Below are 11,132 nucleotides of genomic sequence, written 5' to 3' on the forward strand. Positions count from 1 at the left end.
AATTAAAAAACCCAGTAAGTCTAATACCTACCTCATTACTTTCCATTGTAGTGTGCATCACAAATCTCAGATGCTATTTTGAATATTTTTTAAACTGAATTGTTATCTTATGGCAAGATCCATCCTTTCATCATACATGCTCTTACAGTGTAATGCGTTGAATGCTTCCATTCTTACAGGTGACTAATTTTATGAGGTAAATAGAAATTTTAAAATCCCAGTTTTTCTCTGAATATTTAATTAAGTATCAATACAGGATAAAGTCTTAGACCCTTATTTGTAATAGCGTGGGGATGGACATTTATGTCCAAATTCTAAGGGAAGTTTGGAGCTTACAGTGGTTCTTAACCTCCTAATGTGTTGAAATAGCAATATTTATAAAATATATTTTCATCTTCTTACTCTTTTAATATGTGTTTTAGCGGAGGGAGAACAGGGTCCTACTTAACATTTTGGAGTAGATCCGGAGGAGAGCTATGAAGATGATTTAGAGACTTGAAACACCTGCCCTTTGAGGAAAGCCTCTGAGCTGGGGTTGTTAAGCTGGACAAGAGAAGGCTCTGGGGAGATGTTGGAGCACCTATACAGGACCTAAAGGAGACCTACAGGAAGGCTAGAGCGGGCCTTCTCACAAGGCCAAGGGGTGATGGCTGTAAAATATAACAGGGCTGATTTAGATTAGATAGCAGAAATAAATTAATTCCTGTCAGGGTGGTGAGACACTGGAAGAGGTTTCCCAGAGAATCTATGGATGCCCCATCCTGTGGAGAATTCAAGGGCAGATTGGAGGGGGTTCTCAGCAACCTGGTCTAGGGGAAGGTGTCCCTGCCCATGGCAGCAGGTTTGGAACCAGATAATCTTTAGAGTTCCCTTCCAACCCAAACCATTCTATGATTCCATGTTCATCTAATCTAGACCGAGCAATAACTTGTCCTGGGTTAACCAGTGATCCTCAAACGGAAGTGATAACCAAACAGAAAATTAAGTGATCTTTCTAACAGCTTGTGATGCAACGTTTTTGCATTTTCATGGCTCTTGGTGGTGGCTAAAGTGGTGATGGGGTAGGAGCACAATGCAATTTTCACTTGGGTTTGCATCATGACAATGTAGAGTTGTACCTGGAGGTACTCGTTCAGTATGTGGAAATGGGATAAGAGCTTTTCCTTGACCCTGGACTTAAACCTCACACCTTCAAAAGGTTTTGTAGGGAGGATTCTGTTCTACCTACTGTAGAAGTTGAATGTCTGTGAAGGCACTAAGTACCTACCAAATGTGCTACTGTTCTGCTGCCTTGGAGATTTTTGCTGACTGCACTGCACTCTGGTGGCATTTTTAGAAAGCCTTGGTGTCAGGCATCTGAAAGAATGTAAGCTTTGCCATAGTTGTAGTGTTATGGATTATTAGCTTGATTGATTTTCCTACTTCGAAGTAATAGTATGGGAATTTCACATTCAATATGGTTCATCTGTGCTTTAAGAATAAATAATGTGGGCTTGTAATATGATGAGCAGAGCCAGGTATGCAGCAAGTGTCAGCTGCTTCCAAGGCTGGATGTCAGAGAAGAAATACGAGTCAGTACATGCATATAGGCGTGAAACAAATGAAAGAAAAAAAAAAAAGACAGCCAAAATCAAGGAGCAGAAAGAGGTTTGGTGAGTGTGGAAGCTCTTCCACAGTTGATTGCTGTGTTTTGGATGACTGTCAAATTTTGTTTTGATGGTACAGTTTTGAGTCCTGCAAAACCACAAGAGAGCAGCTCATTTCCTTCTTTGTCAGCAGGAGCCTCTACTTTGAGGGTGATAATCTGCCTGTTATTAGCAAGAGCTGTATCTATTGAGTGGAGCCCAAGCCTTAAAATACTGTGATTTTACAGCAACACCTGATGAAGCTGTAAATGAAGGTGCTAAATCATAACATATGCTTCAGCATACAAATTATGTGTTATTTTCTTTGCTAGTGGTGTTTGAAGTTAACATTTTATAGGAACTTTTGCTTTTCTGGATGCTTAATGTTAAAACTGAGAAAAGTGGTGTTGGGTGGTGAAATTGAGGTGCTAATCTTCATTGTGCAGTAAGAATTGCATAAAGAATAACTGTTCAGCAGCACAATTAGCTGAAAACTAGTTTTTTAAATGTGCAAAAAAGCTTGCTCTTTTAAATTTATTTTTTTAATAAAGGAAAAGCACATACTCTTGAGTTAGGTGGGGTTTTTTTGAGACTTCTTTCTGAGCATCATCCCTCTGAGATGCTTCTAGTGCTTAACCTGTGTAGGCTGAAATATTTGTGTAGTGAGAAAGCACAGTGCTAAGTGTATGATCAGCAGTAGAAAAAGAACGCCTACGTTTCACGAGTCCTGAAACCTCTCTTTCACTTGATACAGTGGTACAATTATTGTATTTTCTGTGACAAGCAGCAACCCAGGTACTATTATTAAAGACCGCTTTCAGCTTTTTTGTGGTTCTTTTTTGTGAAGTGTTGATCTGCTTTCATGAGAGAGTGAAGGATTGTAACATTCAGAAGAACTGTGCAGTATTTTTCCGTGGAATTTAGGAAATTGCTCAGGGCAAGTGCTGGTAGTCTGGGAGACGTTCCAGTGTTGAGAGGAGAGATAGAAAATAAGTGGCCTAGTGTCCTTCGAAGTTCAGGTGTGGAAAGCACTTTAAAGAAAATGTTGGTATACAATGGGCCTGGATTGATTATCTTTTCTTTTTCTCAACTTGAATATTGAGTTAGTGTCTGTTTTCCTTGCCTATGGGTTGTATTGCCAGTATGTCCTTTGTGTTACTTGTACCCCTGCAGCTGGGTTGTGGGAAGGGATACTTTTAAATGTTTTGCCACAGCTTCTAAAATACATATTCAACAAGCAAAATTTAGCTGCTTCATGGGTGTTCTGTGTCAGTTGTCAGGGCTTCTAAATGTTCCCATTGGGCTCCATCCTTTTCTAGACAGCTTTGTTGATGTTTGATTTACTTTATTTTCATATGGCAGATGATGATTATCTAAAGCTCAGGTGCTCTTGTTAATCCAGTTGACTGTTGACAGTAGACATTATTTGAAGGATTAATTCTGAACTTAAAGCTTTTTCTTCTTTATCAGCTTCATGATTCCCACCACTATTGCACTCCCCACTATCCAGAACATTTCTCAATCTAATTTTTTGTTGTATTTCAGGGAATACCTTGGGAAGCAGTTGCAGTCAGAACAACCTCAAACGGCCACCGCACGGAGCTAAACACTTCCGTCAGTTCATGCAGTTTGTGCTTACAACTACAGTGTGTTTGTCTTAAAATGAATATAAAGGAAATACTGAAATCACATGCTCTTTGTCTGCTGCAGGTTAATAAACATTCCAACTTTCCTCTAGTGTTGTTGGCTTACTAAAAATTTGTTTGTTCAACTAGTTCTGCTGATTATGCCTATTAGCTTCTTGTTCTATTCTGAATGTATATGAAGAAATGTGGCTAATATATTGCATTTGTTTTAAGTATTTATTCTCATAATAAAGACTATTATTAAAGGATATCTGTTCCTTAATGGATCTTATAATTAGCCTAGAAAAATTGTTCTCTTTTTTAGTGGGTTATCAGTGTTGTCACTTTCCAAGATGAGCAAGTTATCTCCTTTTGTCTCAGACGGATTAGTAAAGTTTTGACTTAGTGTTTCACAGAAAGTGCAATAGCCAAAGAAATATTGGTTATCAGTAATAAAATATATACCAAGTCTCAAAATAGTGTTAAAATTGTATATAAAAGCAAATGTATGGGTGGGTTTTTTGGGGGGAGGTGGGGTAATTCTCTTGTTAGAAACTGCATTTAAAAATCTGGAAATGAGAAGAAGGAAAGAAAATGAGCCCTCCTCCATCAGTGAAAACATACCCTCAAGGTTTTTAGTCCAGCTGTATAACACCAGTGGTTAAGACTGTCGATCAGAGATCAAGTTGAAGGTGTTTTTTTTTTTCTTTTAAATGTGCACGAACTGTCAAACCTGTAATTTCATGGAGTTTTTGGTTATTGAAAATACTTGTAAATGTTAGAGTTCTGGAATCATTCTAAAATCATTTGTATTTATTTTATATTAAGCCACATAATTTGGCTATCAATATTTTCTGTGTTTTGTAGCTTCTGACAGTATAAAATATGTAATCAATAAATTTAAGATGATCTTGGCTTGGCATATGAAAACAGTTTTGTTGCATAGATAGAAGCTTGGCTCCAGGCACTTGCAACACCAAGCAGTTAATATTCTTGTGATTCATTATTAGAATTTAAAAAAATCCAAAAAATGAACATAACTCAATCCTTAATCTTGTCAGTAGTCATTTGAGGTACAAGTCTCTGAGGAAGCTTAGAGTACCCTGTCATCAAATGAAAAGACTATTTGGGAAAACTTTCCTTATCCACTCTGCATTTTCATCATGTGTAATTAAAAATGGACCACTGTTGCAAGGGAGAGAGAAGAGAGTTAGAGGACTACAGGTTGATGATTTCTTGGTCTGCTTAATTAAAATTGGATTGTGTAGCTGTGCTGGCTTGAAGGCAAAACCAGCGAGAGACTCTTAAGTCAGAAAAAACAATTTAATAGGAGAGAAAAAAAGGTAAAATAAAATAAAATGAAACACATGCACTAGTACAAAAGATCACAGACAGTCAGAATACAACCTGAAACTGCGGTGGTAGCAGTCCAGATGAAGTGGTCTTGTTGAAGCAGTGTTCTTGCAGAAAGGTCTGGTAGCTCTTGTCCTCTGGGAATCCAGTGGGTAAGGCTGCCTGTGCTGTCCCAGATGCCAGATTATATCCAGGTGGGAATACTTGGCTCCTCCCCCTGGGCGGTGCATCTCACAATGGGCTGATAACCATTTCCAATGGGTCCTTGATTGCCCATTAAACAGAGACAGCTCCTGGAGGGAGTTATCTCTGAGTCATGCAGCAGGGCATTGATGGGCCATTAACAGAAGCTAGTCTGGAGGGAGGGGACACGGGAATCACTGCCCAGCCTAGTTTCAACAGCTCACATAGATGGTGATAGAATACATACTTTGGGCGCATCTTACATTGTAACTTAGGACAGTAGCTCAATGGCTATTGCTTACTTTTGCATATAGAAGGTGAAGGCTTTGATATTGCAGTCAGTATCACAAGGATAGATGCTGAAGCCTGAAAGGAATTAACCCTCACTCCAACTAAAGTCAGTTTATCTGAGTAGATCTTAATTCAGCTGTGCAGATTCCCACAGTGCTGGGGGATACTGGTGGTGTGGGAAGCAGTTGGGAGAACGGAGTGCACCTACACTGCCATTCTTATCTTGGGTCAGTTGAATGCTCTTGAAATGAATCTCTGAGTCCTCCCTGCATTTCACACTTCACTTTACATTGCATGGTGGTGTCAGCCCATGAATGGGGTTCTTCTCCAATAAAGCTGGAGCTCAGGATGTACAGTCCTGCATGATGTATGTCATGCTGTATGTCCTGTGTGTATTGACTCCGTGTTCCGGTTCTATGGGACCATTTAAGATTTTGTTCGAAGTATGGCCTTTAGAAATGTGTGTGGAGAGAATGCTGAATTAGCACCAAGTGTCTTGCTCTACAAATCAGCTTTTCATGTCACGCTTGTCAATGTAAGCAGCACCTAAGACTGCTATAAAAGATTGGTCCTGTGGTTACAGCCGTGATCTTGGGTCCAAGAACTGTGACATGGCATTCATGGGAAAGGAGTATTTCCCCACCTTCAAAACCAAGTGTGTTATTTCCTTTTCCAAAGGCAACACTAAAGCACTGCTGGGTAAGGAGTTCTGGGGTTGAATTTTAGGAGTAAATGTGATGAGTACTACCACTGGAAACCTCTTCAGTTTCTGGAGAAACTAGAAATAACCAAGGTACTCATAATGTGAAACAAAATTGCTTACAGGGGTTGACCTGAAACATCTGGGTATTATTTTCATGTATTATACAAATAAATTCTCCTCTCCTGCTTTGCTAGTATTATCCTGTGCATAATTTAATTCTTCATCATGTGGTGTGTTTCTAAGCTGTGTGATACCTGGCATTCTCTGACATTTAGTTGCTACCTTGTGTCCAACTGCTTTCTAATTAAAGAAATGGTTCTGAAGTTTCACTTACATCCCTGTATGTTATTGATGCCCTGGTGCCTGTGAAACCTGAAAGCCTGCAAGCTCTGAGATCTCCAGCTGCTGATGGTAACGTTCAGGTGGCTTAGAGGTTGGATCTGAATGAGTTCCTGCCAACAATTGTACCTTAAGAAGCCTGGAAAACTGCAGGGGAGGGTATTATGGAGGGCTTTGCTGTGCAGCCAGTAATTTGCACTGAAGTTGCCAGAGCTGAGATTTCTGCAGGAGCCAGACTGCTCGTAGTGTCCTACAGGTCCTGGGGAATCTTGGCATGCAGGGAGCTGCTGAGCAGTTTCCAGATGTGGGTTCTTCGTCTCCCATCCCATGGCTGGCCCATACTTGTTGGCAGTGCAAAGCCTTCATCTGTGGTCCCAAGAGAGAAAAGGGCAGAGGTGTTGAGGTTTTAACCTTTGGAATCAGAAAAATCAACCAAAAGTTTTTGTTGAATTTTAACTAATTAATTAATAAAACTTTCTACTGAATCTGTTTTTATGGATCACAAGCTTAGCTTTTGCTACCAGGCATTGTTTTTGCTATTCACCTGTTTGGATTACTCACTTTACTTGCTCAGCCTCTTTCCCCCAAAATCTGGCATGGTGCAGGCAGGCAGATGCCATGGTGGCAGATTGGGTGCTTCGAGGCTGTGTGATGACAGTGTGGGTAGAGCTCAGTGTCAGGAAGAGAAATGTGTGCCAGCAGCTCTCTTTGTTCCCTCTGGTGACATGAAGATTTAGAGACGGCTGGAGATGGGCTGCCAAGGACCAAATGACTAACTTGCTCCTAAAGCGAGGAGATACAGTCCCCGTCCTGCAAATTAGGGTAATCAATCTTCTCTTTCTGAAATTCACCATTTTCCTAACTTTTGATTTCACTCCCATGTTTCATCCAATGATAAATGGAGTTTAGTTTTCCTTTAATTTTCCTGGAGTTTAATTAAAGTAACAGAGCCTTTGAAATCTTTGTGTAAACTGATTTTTAGGTTTTGCATTAGAGATTTCTTTTTCTGATAAAATGACTTTCTTTGTACTTTGGTTTTGGTCTGAAATCCAAAGGGCAAGTAAATTTGAGTAAGTTTTCAGGACCTAGCAACTGTGATAAGAGTTTAAACCTGTAACAATTCTATGTAGGAGGGATACATGATGCAGTACTGACACCTAGAACATAAGGCAGGAAAATGTCTTTAATCATGTGTTTACTGAATGTTTATTATTCCCACAAGCTGGTTGAGATCTTAAGGCCTGCAGTCAGGTGAAGAGGAGGCCTGATTTTGCTGTTGGCCAGTGTGAGATACTCTAGAAACAAAGGGGCTGAGCAGGGGATGAGTTGCCCCGGTGCTGAGTGTACCATGCTACCTCGGACCTCTTTTTAGTATCTCATTTAGTACCTCATCTGAGCTTCAAAGATACCTTTGTGCACCTGTGTGAACAAAGATGGTCACTAATTTCTAATACTTAGAGCTGCTGGGTCTATACTTTTTCAGGATTATGACATGTGGGTTTTAGTGCAGCAAGTGACAAGGACTCAGAGGGAAATTGGTTGACTCATCTCCATACAAAAGCTTTTGTTTTTCCATTTGGCAGCTTCTGCAGAATAGTTAGTTTTCCTTTTAGAGCCATATGTTGTCAGAGCTGAGAAGAGTGCTCTCATCATGACCAGGTATGTTATCAATTGTGTTTGCTTCCTCTTAGACTCCAAAATGATTATTAAAAAAATCTGAACTGCTCTTCAGCAAAATGGCCAAGGGGATCATCATTTGAATGCCACAGAAAGCAGCAACCTGTCCTGCAAATGTTAGGTGCTGCATTTAGGGAGTTACCTCAGAACTCTCATTACCGTGGGGTGTGCAAGGTATTTCATTGGCACAGCTGGTTCTGAGATGCATGAGACATTGCTGAACATAAGTTTTGCTGACAACTGCCAGTATCCTTTGTTTAAGAATATTTTTTATGGCCTGCCCCTTGGCTTTACTGCTGTTTTTAACATAAATTTCTATATACTAAGGAGTCTATTTAAAAAAAAAAAAAAAGAAAAAAAAAAAGGAATCATGACTGTTTTGCCGTGTTTTGTTTCTGTTTCTCTTTCTTGGTAATGTCCAAGATAACTTCTGTACTATGGGAAAGTAGTTTTAATTTGAGGCAAAACTGGGAAAAGGAAAAAAATTCCTCTTCATATAAAAGTGGACAGAAAGCTGTGTGTGCATATATATATATGTGTGTGTGTGTGTGTGTGTATATATATATATATATATATATATACACACACACACACATTTGATAATCTCACAGATTTTTCCAGAAGTTCACAATTTTTTCCCTCTGTTTGAAAACTAAATCTGCAAAAGGGGAAAAATAAGAAATAAGATTTTCAAGAGCCATCTTTGGTGCCCTTCTGTGTATATTCATAATATAATTTTCCCAAAGCTCTTCAGTTTTCCATGGCTGGATTCTGTGCAGAGACAAACTGTCAAGTTGCAAATAACTTTTTCAGTGTCATTCATTAACTGTTTTAAAAAGGCTGCACGTATCCAGCTCTGCCAAGAGTGGGCAAAGAAACTGGACAGCTGGTTGCAGCAGTGACAGCGAAACCCTATTGATTTGGAAATCACAGAACTGCTACAGTATCAGACTATTTTATAGGAAGAAAACACGATAAATTATGGACTTAAAGGTCATCATTCTCTAGGCAATTTTCATGTGGTAAGGAGGAGTGCAAAACAAGCCTGTTCTGTTGGGTGTAGGTGGCTAAAATGCAGCTTTGGATTATGAGTCTGTCAGTGTGGACATCCTGGCAACAGTTTTTATTTTCTTTTTTTCTGCTAGAAGATCACAGGCTATCTCAATCTTTGAGATTTGCAAAGATTACAATGCATTTAGAAGGAATCACTTTATCTGGCTTCCTCAGCTGGTGCACTTGAAAGGAGCTTTTCTATCCAAGGGTCTGGGCAGAAGATCACTGGTGAAAGACTAAAATCCATCTGGGGTGTCTTCGGTGAAGTCCTATTACGGGAAGTGCATAAATTGTACCTTGTGTTGTTTGTCTGAATGTCACACCTCAAATTTTCAGTTCTTAGTTGTAATCTAGTTCTTTCTATATTATATCCTTATTTCTTTTAGACTTTCCCAATTTAAATATATTTTGTTGCTATGTCAAGCAGGTGATGGATGAGACCTAGAATAAGGGAAATGTTTTAGAAAAACATAGTTACTTTCCTCTGGTAAGAAAAGACTATTTATACCTCTTCTATCTTGTTGTATTTTACTTGGTTTTTTTGTATATATTCTAGTTCAAATTCTATCAAATACTATTTCTAAAAAATAGACAAGATTTTTATCATATTGCTCTTAATCTGGCAAGCCTTTTTTTTTTTTTTTTTTCTTCTTCTTTTTTTCTCACTTAGAGACATTGAATGTCCTGAATTTTATCACCTCTGACTTCATATGTGCTGTGATGATTTTTTTTTTTTTTTTTCTTCTAAGAAATCTGGAATGGGATGAAATTTTTCTTTCAAGAGAATACATTAAGCTTCATAGATTTTATGTCTATGGAAGCTCCAACTTTCTTATCTGAAGAGCCTTTAACCTGGGCTGAACTTCATGACTGCAGGGACTAGGCACTGTAACTTCTTTGTATTAGTCTGTTTGTCCTGTCATGCCTCCGTGCCCTTTGTGGAGATGAAAGGAATTTTGGTAATTTCTGGAATCTTCCTTTTATGATCTTTGTTTCCTAATCCTCTATAGTAATTGATAACATCTATGGACTCCTGTGATGTTGTAAGTCAGCATGGAGGACAAGTGGTGGATCATTCCATCAAACCACTGACCTGCTTTTTCATCTTCTGTTCTCCATCCTGTGCCTCTGCTCTCAATGCACAGTCCGAATTTCCTGTTAGTTGGTTCATTGCATGCAAAACAACTGTACACAACTGAGGACTTCCATCTCTTGTGCAGGGATGACCTCTGGTCTTCTCTAGCCTTTCTTTCTGCTACTAATCTCTGGCACATTTTATGAAAATTTGGAATTCTAAGTTTGTATTTTGAGGAGACAGGGACGTTTTTTTCTGGAACAATGGGGATGGAAACCCTTGCTGGCTGTGAGACTACAGCTTTTAATTTTTGTGGTAGGCAAATAAGGCAAATTAAAATTTAAAAAAGATTTTAAAAGCCAGTTCATACAGATACTTGAAATTTAATCTGTGTGCCCTGAACTCAGTAGCCTGACAGAATTAGGTAATGTATTATCAATATAAAATAAAATTAATTTTTCTCTCCTCTACCGTGTCTGCAGGAAAACCTGGACCCCCTGCAGCACAAACACCAAGCAAGCCAAGAGAGGTGGTATTTTCTCCTGGTGCAATTATGGCTAAAAAGCTTCATGCAGCTTTTCCAGGGGTGAGAATTTTTAGTACTTCCTTTAAAGCTGCTATTTTTCAGTGTTGATTATATTCTTTTTTTTCTATTATGTGGTGCTGTTAGAAATTGCAGATAAAACTTGTCATTTTGTGAAGTGGTAGGTAAGCTATTGCCTACTGAAGTGCCTGTGAAGAGAGGGAAATAGAGTCAGACCTGATCAAATGATACTGCTGAGTTTTACGCAAAGGGCCAATAACAGTCTCGTGGCTTTCTGCCTTTAGGCTGACATCTGTGCCATGCCTGAGAGGTCATCATTCACCAAATGGGGGCAGGAGGAGCTGGGAGGGTTGTGCAGTCAAAGATACTTGGCAGCAAAGGGTCTGTGCAGCTAAAGGATTCTGCTGTGTCCCTGTAGGCTGGCTGTGGAGTTGTGGCAGGGAGATAGCCTGGAGGATCCTTGGCAATAATCCAGGTCCAGGTGATGGGGAGGTTTGGGCTCTGTAAGGGGGTACTAGAGGGAAATGGGCAGCTTCCTCTAGCTTCTACCTGGATTCTTGTTCTGGTAAGTTCACTTGTCCCAAGCCCCAACATCCTGGTTTTGTTCGTGATATTGGTCTTGGACAAATTAAAGTGTTGCCTTATATACCTGAAGTATGTAATC

General features: G+C 39.4%; 1 protein-coding gene across 1 annotated transcript in view; it reads left to right on the forward strand.

The window, feature by feature from the left end:
- The window catches only part of ATP6V1H (ATPase H+ transporting V1 subunit H), a 49,777-nt gene extending 43,668 nt beyond the window's left edge, over positions 1–6,109 (forward strand). The window contains exon 14 of the mRNA XM_040074923.2: positions 3,171–6,109. Coding sequence (XP_039930857.1) covers positions 3,171–3,231 — 61 coding nt within the window. The 3' untranslated portion in view covers positions 3,232–6,109. The remainder of the gene's footprint in view (positions 1–3,170) is intronic.
- The last annotated feature ends 5,023 nt before the right edge of the window (positions 6,110–11,132 follow it).

Source organism: Hirundo rustica, chromosome 1 (assembly GCF_015227805.2).
Source record: "Hirundo rustica isolate bHirRus1 chromosome 1, bHirRus1.pri.v3, whole genome shotgun sequence".
NCBI lineage: Eukaryota > Metazoa > Chordata > Aves > Passeriformes > Hirundinidae > Hirundo > Hirundo rustica.